The sequence below is a fragment of the Anomaloglossus baeobatrachus genome, chromosome 3, assembly GCF_048569485.1.
Source record: "Anomaloglossus baeobatrachus isolate aAnoBae1 chromosome 3, aAnoBae1.hap1, whole genome shotgun sequence".
Taxonomy (NCBI): Eukaryota; Metazoa; Chordata; class Amphibia; order Anura; family Aromobatidae; genus Anomaloglossus; species Anomaloglossus baeobatrachus.
Genome location: NC_134355.1, coordinates 101,584,954 through 101,604,189, shown reverse-complemented (window position 1 = coordinate 101,604,189; position 19,236 = coordinate 101,584,954). Strand labels below are relative to the sequence as shown.

Sequence of the window (19,236 nt, the reverse complement as noted above, 5' to 3'; positions counted from 1 at the left end):
CGGCCAAGATGTACATGTGACCGCGTCCCTCTGCGCAATACTAGCTGAAATAGCTTGGAGTGCCTCTATGGCTGCGAATGCCGGGGCAACCGATCCGCCGATAGCTTCATAGACAGATTGCAACCAGAGGGCTATCTGTCTGTCAATGGCATCTTTAAGTGAAGTCCCATCTTCCACTGCAACTATAGATCTAGCCGCAAGCCTGGAGATCCACCCTTGGAGCGCTTGAGCACGTCAGGGGGGAAGAGACAACGCGTATCCTCAATACGGTTGGAGAAACGCTTATCGGGATAAGCGTGGTGTTCCTGGACTGCTTCTCTGGAGTCAGAGTGACCAGAAAAGCACTCAATATACGCTTGAGATACCGAAATAGGGATTTCTTCTGCTGTGAAGCTGACCCCTCCACTGGAGGAGTTGAGGGAGAAATACCCAACCTTCCATTGATGGACGCTATAAGATTATTCACTATAGCGTCACCATCCGGTGTATCCGGATTGAGAGCGGTCTCAGGATCAGAGTCCTGAACAGCTACGTCTGCATCATCATACAGAGAGTACTGTGATGAAGTCGAGGGCCGTTCTTAGGGAGCTCGCTTAGGCCGTCTGGGACTGTCGTCCGTGTCAGAGCCTGCACCCTGGGATGCATGGGACCCTCCTGGAGCCATGATTTGTTTCGAAATCAGGGTGGCCAGGGGCATTGAATCAACATTGCCCAAGGTCTGTCTGGACTGCAAAGTCTGTAAGATGTTAGTCATAGTCACAGACAATATATAAGCGGAAACTGCAACTCCGTCCCTGTCCCTGGACAGGGATCACAGGTGGTTCTTTTGGCCACCTGTAGCAGAGACCCCATTGAGTAATTGCACACACTGGGGGTCCTGGAACAGTATCGCATGCAGTACAAGCAGCATAGAAAGCCTGTGCCTTGGCACCCATGCTTTTTTTTTTTTTTTTTTTTTTTGCTGTTGCTGTCTAGCCATCTAGGAGCATTAGCCAAGAATAGCGACCGTACAGTGCAATGTATAGCATACAAGCATGAAGTACAATAAACACTTCAGCACATGCAGTACAAGGAGCATAGAAAGCCTGTGCCTTGGCACCTTTGCTTTTCTGCTGCCGTTGTCTAGTTATTCAGGAGCATTAGCCAAGAAAAGCGACATACAGTGAATGTATAGCATACAAGCATGAAAATAACTACTGCAGCACATGCAATCCAAGCAGCATTGAAAGCTTGTGCCTTAGCACCCTTGCTTTTCTGCTGCCGTTGTCTAGTCATCAAGGAGCATTAGCCAAGAATAGCGACATGCAGTGAATGTACAAGCATGAAAATAAACACTGCAGTACATGCAATCCAAGCAGCATTGAAAGCTTGTGCCTTAGCACCATTGCTGTTTGCTGCCGCTGTCTAGCCATCTAGGCGAGTAGACAGCCAAGAATAGCCCTTACAGTGCAATGTAAAGCATACAAGCATAAAGGACACATGACACTGCAGCACATGCAAGACAAGCAGCATATAGAGTCTGTGCTTTAGCACCCCTGATCTTTTGCTGCTGTTTCTAGGTCTGCATCCTGAATAGCGACCGTACAAAAGTACAACAGGACACTTCGGCATTAGTTGCCGCTTACCGCCCGCACAAAGGCGGGTGTGTGGCGCCGGAATCCTGTGGTAGCTCAGCGCTTGTCTCCGTTTTCCCGCTCTGCGTGCCGGAATGGCTGCCGGCGTCCAGAGGAGAGGGGCGGGCCGAGGGCGTGCCCGAGACAAGAGCGGGAACCCGGCGCCCACTGTGTCTAGTGAAGGGGGCTGGAGAATGCAAATAAGGCTCCAGCCCTCGGCGCTGCTATAGAACAGCGTCTCTCCCTTTCCCTGAGTGACAGGGTGGGGGCGGGAACGAAGCGGCGCTAGGCCGCAAAAGCCGGGGACAAAAGTTAGAAGCGCCGCCGCCGTAAAAGCGCGGTCGGCGCGTCCCCGGCGCACTACAAGTCGCAGCTGCGCCGCCGCTCCAGGGGCGGTCGGCGCGGCGGTCCCCACACGTAAAGTCCCCCAGTAATCTGCAGGGACTATAAGCCCAGCGCACAGCGCTACAGTCCCCGGCGCACTAGCACACCCAGCAAGCCTGGAGTGTGCGTGGCCTGCCATACGGGGACACAGAGTACCTGAAAGTTGCAGGGCCTTGTCCCTGAACGGCACTCCCGCTCCACATCCAGCAGGTTCTATGGGTCTGTGGATGGAGCCCGGCCTCAGGGCTTGGTGGCCGGAAAGATCCCACTTCCTCAGAGCCCCTCAGGGGGATGGGGAAGGAAAACAGCATGTGGGCTCCAGCCTCCGTACCAGCAATAGGTACCTCAACCTTACAAACCGCAAGTGGGGTGAGAAGGGAGCATGCTGGGGGCCCTAGTATGGGCCCTCTTTTCTTCCATCCGATATAGTCAGCAGCTACTGCTGACTAAACAGTGGAGCTTATGCATGGATGTCTGACCTCCTTCGCACAAAGCAGAAAACTGGTGAGCCAGTGATCCCACTGGGGGTGTATAGCCAGAAGGGGAGGGGCCGTACACTTTTTAGTGTAATGCTTTGTGTGGCCTCCGGAGGGCAGTGCTATACACCAATCGTCTGGGTCTCCCAATGGAGCGCCGAAGAAAAAACCCTTTGCCTTAGCGCCCTTGCTCCTTGTGGATGACATGCTGTTGTCTCCTAGGAGAGTGATCACTGAGGGTATATAGCCAAAAGTAAACAACCCGGCCGAACAGAGAAAATATATACGAATATATATATATATATATATATATATATATATATATATATATATATATATATATATATATATATATATATATATATATATATATATATATATATATACATACTCCGGCACCCTAGGGGGACCAGCACCGGGTGACCGGTGTGGCTTACCGACCGCCCAAAGCGGAGTGTGTGTCCACCAGATTCCCTGCCTTAGGTCTCCCAGAGCTGCAGAGCTCGTTCCTGAAAATCCTCCACCGGCAGAATGTGTGTAAAAATGGCTGCCGGAGCTCTCAGGGGAGGAGGGAGCCGTGGGCGGCGACTAGTAAAGTGCGGGAATCTGGGGCCCACAGTGATCAGTGAGGGGGGGGAGGAAACCTAAAGTCTGCTCCAGCCCTCACTGCCGACGTCAGGTCGACCGTCCCGCCCTTACCCCTGACTGGCAGGCCCGGGGGCGGGAGTTATGGTACTAGGCCGCAATGAAGCCGGGGACTAAAGTTAATACCGCGGCCGACAAACAGGCTCGGTCGGCGCGGAAGTCCCGGTCTTCATAAACCAGCAGCTGCTGCAGCGTCTGTGAAACAAGCGCTCCATGCACAGTCCCCATGGGGACACAGAGTACCTTTAGATGCAGGGCCCTGTCCCTGAGGATACATAGACTCCTGTCCGTCAGATTCCCACAGGGGCTGCGGAGGGAGCCCAGTCCCAGTAAATGGATGACCGGTCAGGATCCCACTTCTCCCAGAGCCTCTAAGGGATGGTGAAGGAAAACGGCATGTGGCTCCAGCCTCTGTACCCGCAATGGGTACCTCAACCTTAACAGCACCGCCGACGTAGTGGGGTGAGAAGGGAGCATGCCGGGGGCCCTGTGGGGGCCCTCTTTTCTTCCAACCGATAAAATCAGCAGCTGCTGCTGACTAAAATGGGAAAGCATGAGTGGATGTGTGCCTCCTTCCACACAAAGCATAAAACTGAGGAGCCCGTGATCCACGGGAGGGTGTATAGGCAGAGGGGAGGGGTTACACTTTTTCAGTGTAATACTTTGTGTGGCCTCCGGAGGCAGAAGCTATACACCCAATTGTCTGGGTCTCCCAATGGAGCGACAAAGAAATAAAGGTTTTCCAAGAAAAGAGCATACATGTTTATACATCGTACAATGGGGGCACATTTATGTACACTTGTAGTGGAGGTAAAGAATAAAGACATTTTCTTCCATCAGTTTTATTTCTTTCTTGCAGACAAGTGATTTATTTTTTTTTTGAGTGGTCAAAAAGTTGCAGCTACGAGTCTCTTCATAAAGTCTGGTGCATTTACTACATCACATTCCAGATGGTCAGCCAACCCCAGGTCTGAACGAACAAAGGCTTTTTCTAGGGATTAAATGTTAGCCTTGCTATTCTAACATGCAATGTTTGATTGATATGGTGACAATCCATCCTACCTATTTAGTGGCCGGGTGACGCAGTGCAGGTAATTAAATATGGATGATCTTTATTAGAAAACCCATCCAGTGTAGAGGTGTTACAGGGATGGGCACTGTATGGGCCATGTTTGATTGTGTGTCTGATATAAAGGTAACATACCAAGCTAGTTAGTCTACCAACTTCCACCACCCTCTCCTATTATCTTTTCCCTTAGTTAGGTTTCCCTTATGATATGTCATTGTAAATACCCTATTTGTAATAAATCCCCTTTTAATGATCCAGTAGCTCTTGTTAATTATGAATAACTGGCACCCAGCAGATTTCTACAAATATCATTCAATATGTTGAATAGGGCACGTACATAACTGCCAACTGCGATACATACAGGCAGGTATCTATAGATGTGACACCTTCGCTGACAATCCCCTCCAGATGAGGAAATCTGGGACTTTGGAATAACCCTTTAGGAAGCAGCGGCCCCAGCACAGGCAGTTGCTTACATGTCACATATAGATGAGTATATCGGGGTTTTCTCTGCACATCGTGAAAGCATGATCCTTTAGAACAAATGACACTCTGTTCGGTTATTCCTTACCTGTTATTAGCGAGGTTTTCTAGGCAGCCCTCAATGAAACGCATTCGAATTTGCCTGTCAGTGAACCAGCAAACTAATGAGCAGAGAAGTTTCTCGGCTTCATTTATTAACCCTTCAGACAGGTGAACCTGCAAAACAGAATTGTGTATATAATGGACAGACAAAAATACATCATGATCAAATCTATACACCGCAAAAGTGTAAATGGCAACTCACTGCATCCTCATCCTGAACCAGGTCCCACAGCAGCGTGTTGCCCTTCTTACATACATTATCTAGATTGATGTCCACCATGGCATTGCTGTTGTACTGGTGTTTATGAACGGACGGACCTACAGACAACATATAAAGGATAAAAAAGAAATATTCATGAATAAGTCTGAATTGTATAATGGATCTTTTATGCTGCCTTGTTAAATGTCACTATACACTTAAGGTATATACAGATTAGATGCGGCAGAACTGGATGACAATTTAATGTGCATGAGAATGTCCTGACAGCAGATGTCGAGTGCAAAGAATGGGCGGCCAGGTTATATTTTAGTGTGCATAATCCTTTGTGGGAGGATGTAAGTAAATTTCCACATATAAGCAGCACTGTAAACATAGGCATATAGTAAATTGTTCTTTTTCTTCTACAAGCCCTAAAAATGACATTGAAACAAAGAAAAAAAAACCCTCCTTGCCTTGGCTGATGTGTTCATGGTAGATGGATGCCAGGTTGGGGAGGTGCTGCTGCAGGTGGGAGGTGAGCTCGGCGTGGGAGTTGATTTGCACAAGTTCTTCTTCACAACCAGACTCTTCTCCATCAAAGTCAGCCATGTTCTTCTCAGACTTCGCACTTACTTGAGAACTGCTACAACTAACATCATCTGCACTCAGCATGTCATCCACCATGTGCCTGAAATACAAGGACAATATGTAAGAGGTCATCTGCCTACTGCTCCATAGTCTTGCCCATTAATATGGCACCGGAGATGTAGACCATACTGCCCAGTTTTGTAGAAAACGGCGCTGTCATGAGGGAAATATGGATACTTCATATTTGACATTGTGGCTTCTTAACACAAACAAACATCTAACTGAACTAGTTGAAAAGAAAACTTACCCCTCGTGGTGGTGATGGTGATGATGGTGGTGATGGTGGTGGTGGTGGTGATGGTGATGCTGGGGGCCTATAAACCGTCTGCAGTTAAACAGCTCATTCCCAATAGTCTCTCCCAGGAAGTCTCCGGTCCGGGTGATGCAGGTGTCGTGAGAGCCTTGGATGTGGCCGCCGCTCATTTCTCCTGCCATGTCGTGTTCAGGCTCATCGGCGTGGGAGCAGGCATCCAAGATGCGAATGCGACTATCACCTGATTGAACAGACTCTGAATTAAAAACCAGGTCCTTGCAAGTCCCATTACTTGCTGTACCCATGTCCGTTGCCCCCTGGGGCTCCCCCAAACAAATACCCGCTTGAGACTCCAACTTTCTCTTCTGCAGGTCGACCACTCTGCTGTTTTTTGATGGGTTGTGGGAATGCTCTTCTTCATCCTCCTCCTCTTTTAAGGCTTCCATATCTGCCATATCCTCCGAGTGCACCTCGCTGCCCGGGCTTCCTGCAGACTGACTGGCATGACTGGAGTTTACTTCATTGCTTGACCCATCACTGTGCCCGCTGCTGCTCCCGGGTCCACTGCTTGCATCCTCACCGCTGTTTGCCGTCTCATCTGAGCTTCCCTGCATGGATTCCTGGTGATATAACAAAGATTTCATGATAAAGCAAGTGACGCAAGGCTGCTAACAGATCACATACCATATACTTGTGTACAACATAATAGGGTCTTAGCCCGTCCATTGATTGCTTATCTACATGTAGCTGCTGATATGAAACCGGACGTGTGACTAATGTTCAGCTTAATGGCCAGTGTGCAGTTTTTATATGTTTTATAAATCGAATTTAATTTTTCCATGCAACCTTTACTCATTTGTCTATTTCTACTTAAACTCCATAGATGCGTACATGCAGAGTACAGATACTTGATCATGGAGAGGGCCTCGCTGTGACGTCCGCCCTCCCGGCACAAACTGTGTTTTGGCACATGCTTCCCAAACATCCGAGCAGTGTCCCCAGTGACCAGATGCGGTTTGTGCGCCTGATGCGGCCCTATATAGGCTGGGGAAGTGAGAAGCCCTCTAAAGGACAAAAAAGTATTCACACCCCAGTGTGCTGCTCCACGGTCTATTGTCTGGAGACATTAGAAAAGATGCTCCTACGTCTAGAAGCCAAGCCAATGGATGACTGTGTCTTGACTGGACTACAGCCAATACACACTGCCAATTAGGCGGCACTGCTTTATGGGTACTGACAGCTGCCAGTGTGGTACAGAGTGCTGGCAAACAGCACAGGAGCGAGTATCATTACCTTAAAACTAGGGCCGCACAAGCGTATGCGAGTGCATCGTATGCGATATGCTAATGACACTCATCTCCTGCTGTGCTGAGAGTGTAAGCCGCGTGTCATGCAACTGCGATCTGACCCAGCGATCTGATCACAGCTGCGGAGGAGGAGGAGGGATTAATCTCCCTATCTCCTTCATTGTCAGCTGATGAGACTATTGCACTGCACTCCTGTGTCATCCGAGTGCAGTGTGATGTTTCACTCGCACCCAATCAAGTCTATGGGTGCAAGTGAAACATCACACTGCACTCTGATGAATACGGGTTGGATTCCAACCGCAGCATGGTGTGGCTGTTTTCTTGGTCCGATTAGGGCTGAGAAAATATCGCAAATAGGAATAGCCTCTTAAAAGTAACATGGGCAGTTTTACTCGCCGTGTGTTCTAGCCCTTAATAGAGTTGTCTCCTTCAATATATTTTCCATCTGGCTCAGGGACTCAAAAAAACTGTTCTTCACCCTCTCAGGGTCTAGCGCTGCCTCTCGCTGCTGCTGCAGTCTTTGTTGATCAGCTGCAGCGGTGACGTCTCATCTACAACACTGCAGCATGTGCAGTCTACATCATATAGTCGAATGAGGCACACTTCAAGCATTTAAACGCCTGCAGTCTTAGCCTGACATTGAGGCCACAGGTAACAAGGTTCAGGTAACGAATTAACTGCAGAGTAAGTACAAAAAGCAAAACTACAAGCGCAAATCGGAGTACCTCAGTGTCAGACAGTCGCTGCTGTACGTGCTTGGATCGGTTCATGATTTGCTCGTCCATCTCTATGTCACTTCCTCCGCTATGGTGGGTGTCACTATTGTCGCTGCTCTGTGGACTGGCTGCCGGTGACCCTAAAACACACAGGAACCAATTCAAGGAAAAACTCCACAATACATTACAAGTGTGAAGGCAAATCATTGGAAGAGTAGACCTGTTCGGACTTACCCTTTTTATTACCCATTGGTAGGTTGTTATTTAGCAATGAAGCAAATGAGCTCTGCTTAGAAAGCTGGGCTTTAGCAGCGAGGGCATTGTTCCAGAGAGCTTTAATCAGCATGGATGCCAAATACAATGTCTATATGATCACAAAATAAAAAGGGGAAAAAAGTCAGCTAAACAGTGGCTGTACGCCATCTACACCAGCAAAGATGTGTATGAGACATTACAGAGGAACACATTAAAAGAGGAGAGAGCCCTGCGCTAGGGTTGTGTGAATCAAATACACAATCGGATAAACTTCATGAGGCCGAGTATATGGGGGGGTCTCACCCCAATACAATTAAAGAGGTGATATTTACAGTGAAAATCTGAGTAGTTTCAGTATTATGCTGGCTTTACCAAGCAGATTTATTCCTGCCACATAGAGACGGGCTTTTCCAACCTCATTATACTATGATACCCAACAGTAAGCTAAACATGCCGTTGTATGAAGCGCAGAAGAAAAAAAGCTATAACATGGCTCATTCCCCCTCCTCCTGGCTTGAATGGCTCCCCAACAAACCCTCTCCGGTGGCATCAGGTGCAGACGACGCAGAATACACGTCACCTCCATTCTGCGCACATGCAATAGACGCCAAAGGATCACAAACCATCAAGTTTTTCACACCATTTTTGCGCAGTTATCTTTCCAGTTTTTGGTTTCTTGGTATTGAAAAGGTTAACAGACCAAGCAGAAGCGGAGAATGGAGGTGACCACTTCTCAATAAAGAGGGATATTGAATTTATAAAGAAAGTTAATCATTTGTGATGTAAAAGATAAAATGTTTGTTCAATAAAAATAAAGAAAGTGCTCATTTCACCTAGTAAGTAGGTTGAATGCCTTAATATTTAGGGGTAACACCAGACAAGGTGTTCGAGTCGTGGCTGAGCCCACCACAGCCGTGAAATGATGGGGACTTTAACACTAGAAGTCCCAGAGAGTGGTCATTTAACATTTCTACCATTGAAACCCTATGGAGCTCGAAATTCCTGGGACTTCTAGTGTTAAACTGCCCATTATCCCTTATCCATTATCCCACATAGCTTCTCATGAGCCAGATCAGACACCCCATACTTTGCACTGAGGAGGGGCAAACACCCCGAAACACCGTGTCTGCAAATTAGGATTTATGCCAGATCAGAATCCCAAGTCATATGCAAAGGATTGTTAAAAATCCCCTTCTGACTTTTAGGATCGCTACTTCCAATAGGTGGCGCTGCGCTAGAGTTTGTCTCCTTTCCTGGAGAAACAATTTGAACATTATCCCTTAGTGACCACCAATACATCTTTTTACAGACTTGAGACATAAGAGAATAGTATCCCTCGACAGCTGAAAATGCAGCATCTGTCGGATGTATCTACATCATTAACAGAGGGCGGGGGCTCCCACTTACTATCCACATCCTGAGATCGCAATTGTGGGGTCCTGATGGATGCCATGGCCAAGTAAGTGTCTGCTATTCCAATTTGTGAAATTTCCTGAAAAGCCACTGAAGGTTAATATACTAGACAGCAGTTTTGAATAAATTGGGAGGGGGGGCTGTTTTTAAAATGGTATCTCTGCCAATATATAGGGTCCACAAAGTCACTTTGAAACGGAATTCCCAAAAAAAACAGTAAGGCCTAAAACACACGACATGAAAATCGGTGCAAGCGGAGTGCGATAAAACATCACATTCCACTCGGACCAATATTAGCCTGTGTGCCAGCACCCATGAGCGATTATTTTCTCAGCCCTAATCGGACCGAGAAAACAATCGCAGCATGCAGCGACTGTAATGCGATCCTGGTTTCTCTCGCACCCATTAAAGTCTGAGGCGAAAGAAAAATTGCACTGCACTCGCGGGTACACCGGTGTACAGCAAGTGCAGGGCGAGAATGGCAATAGCCGGCTATGGAGGAGAGAGGGAGATAAATCCCGCCCTCCCCTCCTCAGCACTGGTCCGCCCCTCCTGAATGCCGGCCCGCTCCCCGCAGCTGATGTCCGATTGCACGATCGAACCTCAGTCGCAGTGACACTTGCATGACACTCGGCTCCCGCTGTGCTGCCAGTGTGAGCCGAGTGTCATGTGAGGATCGCACTAATGCCCTGTGTGGCCCTGGCCTAACTGTAAGGTCCATCGTTGTGCCCACCATGATTTTATAGGGGAATGCAATGGGCAATTTGAAATAAAAATTTAAAAAAATAAACAGGAAAAACACAATGTGGAAAATGATTTACTCCCAATATCTTTATAGCAATCTGCCAATGAAAAACCGTGTAAAGTGCAGAAACAGAAAACAAAATATTCAGCACGCGTCCTACAGAAGATCCTCATTCGTAACATAACGTCGGTGAATATGGAGATGGATGAAACGCAAGTTTTCAACGTGTAACTCAACACACCATCTTGATGTAACATTTTGGGGACATTCCCCTTCCTCAGGCATTGGAGTGAAGAGCAATAAGAACCCCTGAGGAAGAGAAAAGTCTCCGAAACATTGCATCAAGATGGTGTGTTACCCATTGTATAACACCCACAATCACGTACATGTACATTATATGCCTTAAGGAGTTAAAGAGTGTAAAGATGTTGAGCTTTGAAATTGTTTTTCCATAATTAGCAGACTGCGCTTTAATTGCCTGGTAATCAGTGTGGGTTTCCAGGTCCCGAGACCCCCCTGATTGCTCAATAGACCCCTTAACAGTGCACAGCTCAGCATCACACAGTTCTTGCCTGCGAACACTGAGTGAAGTATGCAGTCAGTAGAAAGCGTATGTACTCCTTTATGCTTTCTATTCAATCTATACTCCGCTGTGTGTGCTCCCGTAAGCACAGATCGGTGGTCTAGTCAGTAATCGATGGGGGTCTCAGAACCTGGAAACCCTCACCTGTCTGCAAGCAATTAAAGTGCCGCATGCAAAATATGAAAAAAACATATTCATAGTTTGGTTTATTTCTAGCACAAGTTAAAAAGTAAGACCTATTAGTCTGAAAAACAGCAGCATAGTGATCTTTTCCTTTCCATTGAAATTGCCACTTGGATGTATTTATTTTATCTAGTAAAGGTACATGGGGAGATGTTGGCAAACACATGTAATGACACATTGAGAAAGATGTCTGATATAATTTGATTTAAATGGCAGAATCAAACAGGGTTTCCAGGAACAAAGCATCATCAGGTATTTTAGCTCTGCAAACACCATTTACCTGCTCCGTGTGTGCACTCGGGTGAAGGCCAGAAACAAGATTCAAAAGATGTCTTAGAGGCACAGGATCCAAGTTTTTAATTAAGGAAGGAAATAAATCATGGATATAGCGACTACAATGTTTTAGCTGAAAAAGAAAATACAGTATTGTAAAAAGTGCCGCGTACATCATCCACATAGTCCAGATAAAATGACAGACTCCGTACAGGACACTTACCTGAGCTGCGGCCCAGATGCAGTCTATGTGCTGAGTGCTCAGACGGCCTTCTGCTGCTAAAAAGTTCAGAATGACTTGGCACTGCTTGATGATCTGGAAAATGAGGAAACCTTTGTTCAATAAGTTTTTGATAAAATCCTATTCAGTATTCTCTGGGCTTAGCAATAAAGAGGAAATAACACTGACCTCAATGTGTAAGTTTGGTCCAAAAATATGCTCCACCACATTATTACTGATGAGCCAGTCTGCAAGCTCCTTGGCTATAGACCTGGAAGAAGTCTCAATTAGATTTCTTGTCAAATACACTTAACACTATTTAGAAGGAAATCTAAGAACACAGAAGATACAGTATGTGGCCATAGTACAGAGCGCCGATGGCTGGAGACAGACCTGCTAACAGCAGTGATGGAGTAAAGGGGGCTTTACACGCTGCGACATCGCTAACGATATATCGTCGGGGTCACGTCATTAGTGACGCACATCCAGCGCAGTTAGCGACATTGCAGCGTGTGACACCAAGGAGCGACGGTTAACGAGTGCAAATACGTGAAAAATCGTTGCTCGTTGACACGTCGCTCCTTTTCCAAATATCGTTGCTGCTGCAGGTACGATGTTGGTCGTCGTTCCTGCGGCAGCATACATCGCTATGTGTGACACTGCAGGAGCGACGATCATCTCCTTACCTGCGTCCACCGGCAATGAGGGAGGAAGGAGGTGGGCGGCATGTTCCGGCAGCTTATCTCCGCCCCTCCTCTGCTATTGGACGGCTGCCATGTGACGTCGCTGTGATGCTGCACGGACCGCCCCCTTAGAAAGGAGGTAGATCGCCGGCCAGCGCGATGTCGCAGGGAAGGTAAGTGCGTGTGACGGGGGTTAGCAATGTTGTGCGCCACGGGCAGCGATTTGCCTGTGACGCACAACTGACGGGGGCGGGTACGCTCGCTAGTGATATCGGTACCGATATCGCAGCGTGTAAAGTGCCCTTTAGATAGAAGAGCTTATGTGGTAACCAGGAATGAAATGCCTTGTGCACTTACGTCTCTGTGTCAGAAACCAAGGACTCGTTATTGCAGACGTCATTAAATGTATGCAGCTGATTCTAGGGAACAGGAAAGGAAAAAGCCAACGTCAACAAACAGCATAGAAACCCAAGGCTCAGTCCACATCAGCGTTATTTACTGCCATTGTTCAGCTGTCACTGCGACATGTGTAACGTGACGGCAATACTCACACAGGGCAGCTATTTAAAAATTTCATAAATAAACCCACCAAATAAGAAACCAGTGGGAGACAACATGAAGTCTATGGAAAGTGACTAGTGTGCGGCACCAAAAAATGCAACATATTTGGAAATCTGTGGCTCTGTCTCACAGCAGGTTTGAATGACACACCAAAGGAAAGCATTATTTGTGGTGTGGCGCTGTACACCTCTTCACTAGACACGTATCGCCCTGAGGCCCAGGCCTAAGAAAGCAGATCAACCAAATTCACAGGACTCCTTACATGTCAGTGGACAGCAGCGCCTAATGGACCTCACTGACTATAAACGGGTCTGGTTGGTTTCAGTCATGGTGGCCTCCATTGTAACGGCCAAAATTGCAGCATGGGGTGTTATGTTGTCCACTATCAGCATGTTCTGAATATGGTGCTCCGGCTCTGAATGGAGGCCGCAATGCAGACGTCAACAGAGCCCACAACATGAAAAAAATGCCAGCACAGCAAATGCTTGCAGCAAACAAAGCATTAAAAGTGATGATGAGTGGGCACTAGCATGCACGGGTGCTTGATACTCGTAACCAACAGTCTAAACACTCGGACGAGCTTGTCTCATGTGCCAAGTAAAATGGAAGTCAATGGGAAACTTGAGCATTTTTCAGAATTCCCCATGGACTTCCATTATACTTGGGTGCTTAAAGAAACCTGTCAGGTCCAATATGCACCCAAAACCACGGGCAGTTCTGGGTGCATATTGCTAATCCCTGCCTAACCGTCCCTGTATACACTAGCATAGATAAAGAGATCTTTAGAAAGTATTTCTAAAGATCGTTTCTTATATGCAAATGAGGCCAGAGACTAGTTGCACAGGCGTGAGTTCCCTTGGCTAGCCGGCCTCTTTAGCATGTTAGCAGGCCCCTTGGGTGTACTAACATGCTAATGAATGCGCAGTTTCACCGCACATACCTCACTCTTCATGGCGGCCGGCGGAGGATGGATGCACACTGCCAATAATCCGGAGTCCTCTGGATTTCTGATCATGCACACTAAATTGATGCCGGGTGTAAACTTGCCGGCTTTAGTAGGGTATAGTGCACATGACTGGACGTACCAAGGACTCCGAATCATGTGCACTGTGCATCCATCCTCCGCCAGCCGCCATCAAGACTGTGGTATGTGCGGCGAAACTGCGCATTCATTAGCATGTTAGTACACCCACAGGGGGGTGCTAACATGCTAAGGGGGCCGACTAGCCAAGTTATCTCACAACCTTGGGATTAGTCCCTGGCCTCATTAGCATAGAATAAACGATCTTTAGAAATACTTAAGCTAGTATTTACTGGGGCTGCTAGGCAGGGATTACTAATATGCACCTAGTACTGCTCGTGGTTCTTGGTGCATATTGCACCCGACAGATTCCCTTTAACTCGAGCCTCTCCAACAGGTCGTTACAAGCACAGAGAACGGCAGTGCTCGTTCATCACTAATTAAAAGGAGGTACCTGGGATTTTTCAAATAGGGCTAAGAACTTATGGCAGATAATTGCCAAATAATGGCCAACTACCTACCTGTTCTGCCCGGTGCCAATCTCTGCCTGCAATTCTCTTGCTTCCAGGGACGTCACATCAACAGAGCGGCTTCTTCTATTCCAGTCCGCTCTGTGGATGGGGCGTCACTGCCAATCACATGCTGATTGACAGCGGATTAGCAGAAGCCAGGCAGCAGGAAGATGGCTGTCAATCAGGATGACATCATCAGTGACGCACCATCCACAGAGCAGACTGGAATAGAAGCTGCTGCTCTGTTGATGTGACGTCCCCGGAAGCAGGAGAATCGCAGGTAGGAGCAGTAAGATCGACACCGGGCAGAACAGAAAGGTAATTACCAATTATCGGCTGCTAAGTTACTGGCTCCATAGTAAAAACTAAGAAAAGTCCAAGGTAACAATTTAAAAATCAACAAATCCTAAATGCTAACACTTTTAGAACAAAGAAAAGTTGTGAATACATTTATTGTAACACTACATAAAATATGACAAAAGCTTTTTGAAATAAAATGTGAAATGTTTTTTTGAAACAAAAGAAGGAGAAAGCCAAGATGTTAATTCATTAAAACCAGCATAAGAGCAATTCTGGCAGATGACAAAGGTTTCCATGGAGAGGCCGGAGCACGCACCGTTATCTGACTCAGCCCGGCCAGTCTCATTGTTAGTGTGGGTGACATGAAGTATTTGAACGCCAAGTCAAGGCTTTCTTTATCAAAGCACAAAGCGGTGTCCAGGGGCTCCTTCACCGTGCTCCACATCAGGTCAGCCATGTTACGGGCTGCACTTTGCCGTAGATCCTGGTCAGACAGTTTACACAAATACCTGGGGAGAACAGAACAAAAAATAAGGTCAAGTACATCTGCCTTCATATACTGTAGTCACAGAAAAAGTAGGTGCTGATTGCACAGTATGTACTGACGGAAACCGTATAGACCTGGGTTCACCTTGGGACTCCAGCAGCACCCGGGGGATGTGCTCTTTTGATATTTAGCAAGTGTTGAATGAAAAAAAAATGGCAATTCAGTGTCTTGAGAATATTAATAACCATCATGTGATATCTGTTCTTGAAAAAATATACTTAAGTAATAGGGAATAATTATAAATCCCCTAGGATGAGGATAGCTAATTAGGCTGAGGCCACACAGGGATTTGCGAGAGTCCTCGCATGACACTCGGCACACACTCGCAGCACAGCGGGAGCCTAGTGTCATGCGACTGTGGTCAGATTGTGCGATCAGGCCACAGCAGCAGAGGGGGGGGGGAATCTCCCTATCTCCTCCATGGCCAGCTGATGCAAGAATCGCACTGCTCTCACGTTACACCGGTGTAATGCGAGGTTTCTCTCACCCCATAGACTTGTATGGGTGCGAGTGGAACTGGATCACATTCCACTCAAAGCATGCTGCAAGTGTTTTCTCGATTCGATTAGGGCTGAGAAACCAATTGCTCATGGGAGCTGCCCCATAGAGTAATATTGGTCCGAGGGGAATGCGATTTTTTATCGCATTCCACTCGCACCGTTTTTCTCACCGTGTGTCCTAGGCCTCACAGTCACTGTGGTCAAGTCTAAAAGTCAATGGCAAGTTTAAAAAAAAAACAAAAAAACTAAATCTGGGCCAGAAACCGTGCCACAAATCTGCAAGTGACCCGAAACAAGATCTGCACAAAAAATGGAGTGAAAGCCCTGATCAAAGCATGCGATAAATCAGCAACACAATGTATAAATCTGCAACAAATAACCTGCTGCAAATATTGGAAATCAAAGCAAGTTTTTCAGCTTCATTTGGAGAGGGTTTTCAAAACCGTGGAAACTCCATATATGTGAACTCACGCTCAGGTAGATTTCACACAAAAGGCAATCATGATCAGGGTACGATCCATGAGGACTTCACCAGTCATGGATCTCCTGACCTGACCTCAGAAGCCATGTATAGGCCTCCGAGGCGGAGACGTTCAGATTAGGAGACCCATGTCCAGTCCAGACATCGCGTTCCGAACTAGACTGTGAAAGTTATACATGAGAAACTGGTGACAGGCCAGTCTCCGGAGCGCAGTGTTTAGGCAGACGCCAGTGAGTGACGTCCTCTGCTGTCCCCTCCCTTCATATAGGCCGTACTTATGTCAATTACAGGCATTACTGCAGTCTTGTACTATTCAGCTCCCCACCAGACAGAAAAAGGAGGTCCGAAATAAAATCTAGCGACTGGCACCCCTGTGGGTGTGCTAAAATCCTTTGCAACAGCCATCGACAAGGCAGTGCAATACAAAGCCACACAAGGCTTTATACCCATCAGCTTTCAGATGCTGGGTGTATACCTTTCGATGCTGGGTGTATACCTCCCGACTTCAAAGAGGCTCACTGCCCATGATCTGAAGTTGCCCACACTTGTCATGCGCACTGCTCAGAAGCTGGGGTGTATGTGTCCCGGCTTCAGAAAGGAGAAGTGCGCATGATCAGAAGTGCAGACAACTTCAGATCACGGGCACTGAGCCTCTTTGAATTTGGAAGTAACACCCTTGCGAAAAGTCACAGCCCTCATTAGCATCTCATAAAAGATCTTTAGAAATACTTTTTGTAAAGATCTGTTTATGTATGCTACTAGACGCTGGGACCGTTCGAGAAGGATTCTAGATATACACCCAGAACCGCTAGTGGTTCTGGGTACACTGGGGACTGGACAGGTTCCCTTTAAGAGGAGTCGTTGGGCAAAAACAAGCTATTCCCTGGAGAGGTGATAACTTGCTGATTGGCAGAACTGGGAACTTTGACCCCCAATACAGAACTTTATCCTTGCTACAAAATGGAATGGCAGGTCAGACCCTCGACAACCACCCCATTCATTCCTTATTGGGGCTGCTGCAAAAAGCAGAGCGCTGAACTTGGCAGCCCCATAGGGAATGGATTCAGTAACAGACATTGCAGCTCCAATCTTAAAGGGGATAGGGAATAAACAACTGGAAAAACATTGAGCAAACAGAAATAGGGTCTTACCTGGAAAAACAAAAAGGGTTAGTGTAGGTTGCAAGGCTCACTAAGTTTTTGTAAGGGTATCGTCTCATTAAACGACGTACCAGCGATTCCGACCACGATATTACCTGGTCAGGATCGCTGCTGCATCGCTACATGGTCGCTGGTGAGCTGTCAATCAGGCAGATCTCACCAGTGACTCGTGGAAACGATGCTGTGCTTGGTAACCAAGGTAGATATCGGGTAACTAAGCAAAATGCTTTGCTTGGTTACCCGATATTTACCCTGGTTACCAGCACACACCGCTTAGCGCTGGCTCCCTGCACTCGTAGCCAGGGTATACATCAGGTTAATAAGCAAAGCACTTTGCTTATTTACCCGATGTGTACTCTGGCTACGTGTGCAGGGAGCCAGCACTGGCAGCCTGAGAGCGGCATACGCTAGTAACCAAGGTAAATATCGGGTAACCAAGCTAAGCGCTTCTCTTAGTTACCCGATATTTACCTTGGTTACCAGCGTCCGCAGCTTCCAGATGCCGGCTCCCTGCACAGATCTTTGCTCTCTCGCTGTCAAACACAGCGATGTGTGCTTCACAGCGGGAGAGCAACGAGCAAAAAATGAACCAGCACTGTGTGTAACGAGCAGCGATCTCACAGCAGGGGCAAGATCGCTGCTCAGTGTCACACACAGCGAGATCGCTAATGAGATCACTGGTGCGTCACAAAAACCGTGACTCAGCAGCGATCTCGCTATGTGAGAAGTACCCCTAAGTCACAACTACTATTCAGGTATGTAAGCAGCTGATGCATCACCCCTGGAGATGATGATCCCAGTGGGAGGATGAAAGGGAAGAACCACCGATGCAAGGATGGGGAATTGGCGATTTGTTATATGTCAAAGCGTTTCTGAGAATCAATCTCCATCAGGACAATGGGTCCATGTAATTTTTTTTGTCCTGATTGAGACAGATTGCCAGAAACGCATTGATAAATAAAAACTCACCAATTAACCATCCTTGGATCAGTGGTTTTTCAGTGGCAGCGTGTTTTTTCCCTTTCACCCTCGCACTCAGATAATAGGGGATAAAAGTTCCCTGTTCTGCCAATTAACGTGCAGATAACTTGTTTTAACTGATAAACATCTAAAAATATAAACAAAAAAGGCTCATGTCAATCTTGTACCACAAGCCACTTTCCCATTTCGCTTTTACCTACGTTCAGTGGTCCCGTCAGATTCCGTCAGGAAAAAAACATGGGAAAGTGGCCTTATGGAGTGAAAGAGCTTATAAAGCAATGGAGCGGAGTCTGCATAAAGGCATGTTGATGGTTTAGTGGCACAAAACCTAGTGATGGGTTACATTTGAGCCCCGTAGTGGTGCCAATGGGGTGTCCCCAAATGATACACCCATCAGTGCATGTTACCAACTAGGTGAAGAGCTGCAGAGTTGGTGCACGTACAGAACTCCATTATCTTTGGCAATCCCATAGACAATAAGTGGAGCACTAGAGAACATATGGCGGCCACTTGATACCAAAAGGGCATTTCAGAGTCCGATCTCGAGACCAACAGTGTCCTAGCGGTCAGCCCGCCTCTAGCCACAACTTATCACATTTCATTTCATATTTTTCTTATAGACTTTCATTAACTAAGTATTTTCAATAAATGTGCACACACCTTATAACATAGGTCCTGAATGGTATAATATGCTGCATAACAGCCGGGATGTGGAGCCATATTCTGATCTACAAGGAAAAAAAAAATGACAAAAACACATTTTTATAAGAAGTACTAGATTAAGCGCTGACTCTATACATACACTCATCAATTAAATCACGAAGAAGGAAAAGCCGTGGGGTTATGGAAGTCGCAGGATGGATAGACGTGCTCATGATATGTAAAGGATGAAAAAATGGAAACAAAATGTTTTAAAAAAAAAA

At 46.9% G+C, this 19,236-nt stretch overlaps 1 protein-coding gene across 3 annotated transcripts in view; it reads right to left on the bottom strand.

Moving 5' to 3' along the window:
• Positions 1 to 19,236, bottom strand: part of USP34 (ubiquitin specific peptidase 34) — a 386,361-nt gene that overhangs the window by 260,384 nt on the left and 106,741 nt on the right. For 2 of the 3 annotated variants that reach the window (XM_075339351.1, XM_075339350.1), the window contains exons 6-18: positions 18,974 to 19,041; positions 14,961 to 15,153; positions 12,608 to 12,669; positions 11,757 to 11,838; positions 11,571 to 11,663; positions 11,355 to 11,480; positions 8,130 to 8,259; positions 7,905 to 8,035; positions 6,213 to 6,492; positions 5,867 to 6,113; positions 5,445 to 5,659; positions 4,975 to 5,090; positions 4,759 to 4,886 (exon numbers count right to left, since the gene is read on the bottom strand). In XM_075339351.1, the coding sequence (XP_075195466.1) occupies positions 4,759 to 4,886; positions 4,975 to 5,090; positions 5,445 to 5,659; positions 5,867 to 6,113; positions 6,213 to 6,492; positions 7,905 to 8,035; positions 8,130 to 8,259; positions 11,355 to 11,480; positions 11,571 to 11,663; positions 11,757 to 11,838; positions 12,608 to 12,669; positions 14,961 to 15,153; positions 18,974 to 19,041 (1,871 nt within the window). Of the gene's footprint in view, positions 1 to 4,758; positions 4,887 to 4,974; positions 5,091 to 5,444; positions 5,660 to 5,866; positions 6,493 to 7,904; positions 8,036 to 8,129; positions 8,260 to 11,354; positions 11,481 to 11,570; positions 11,664 to 11,756; positions 11,839 to 12,607; positions 12,670 to 14,960; positions 15,154 to 18,973; positions 19,042 to 19,236 lie in introns of all 3 variants that reach the window. The other variant, XM_075339349.1, reaches the window with a different exon arrangement.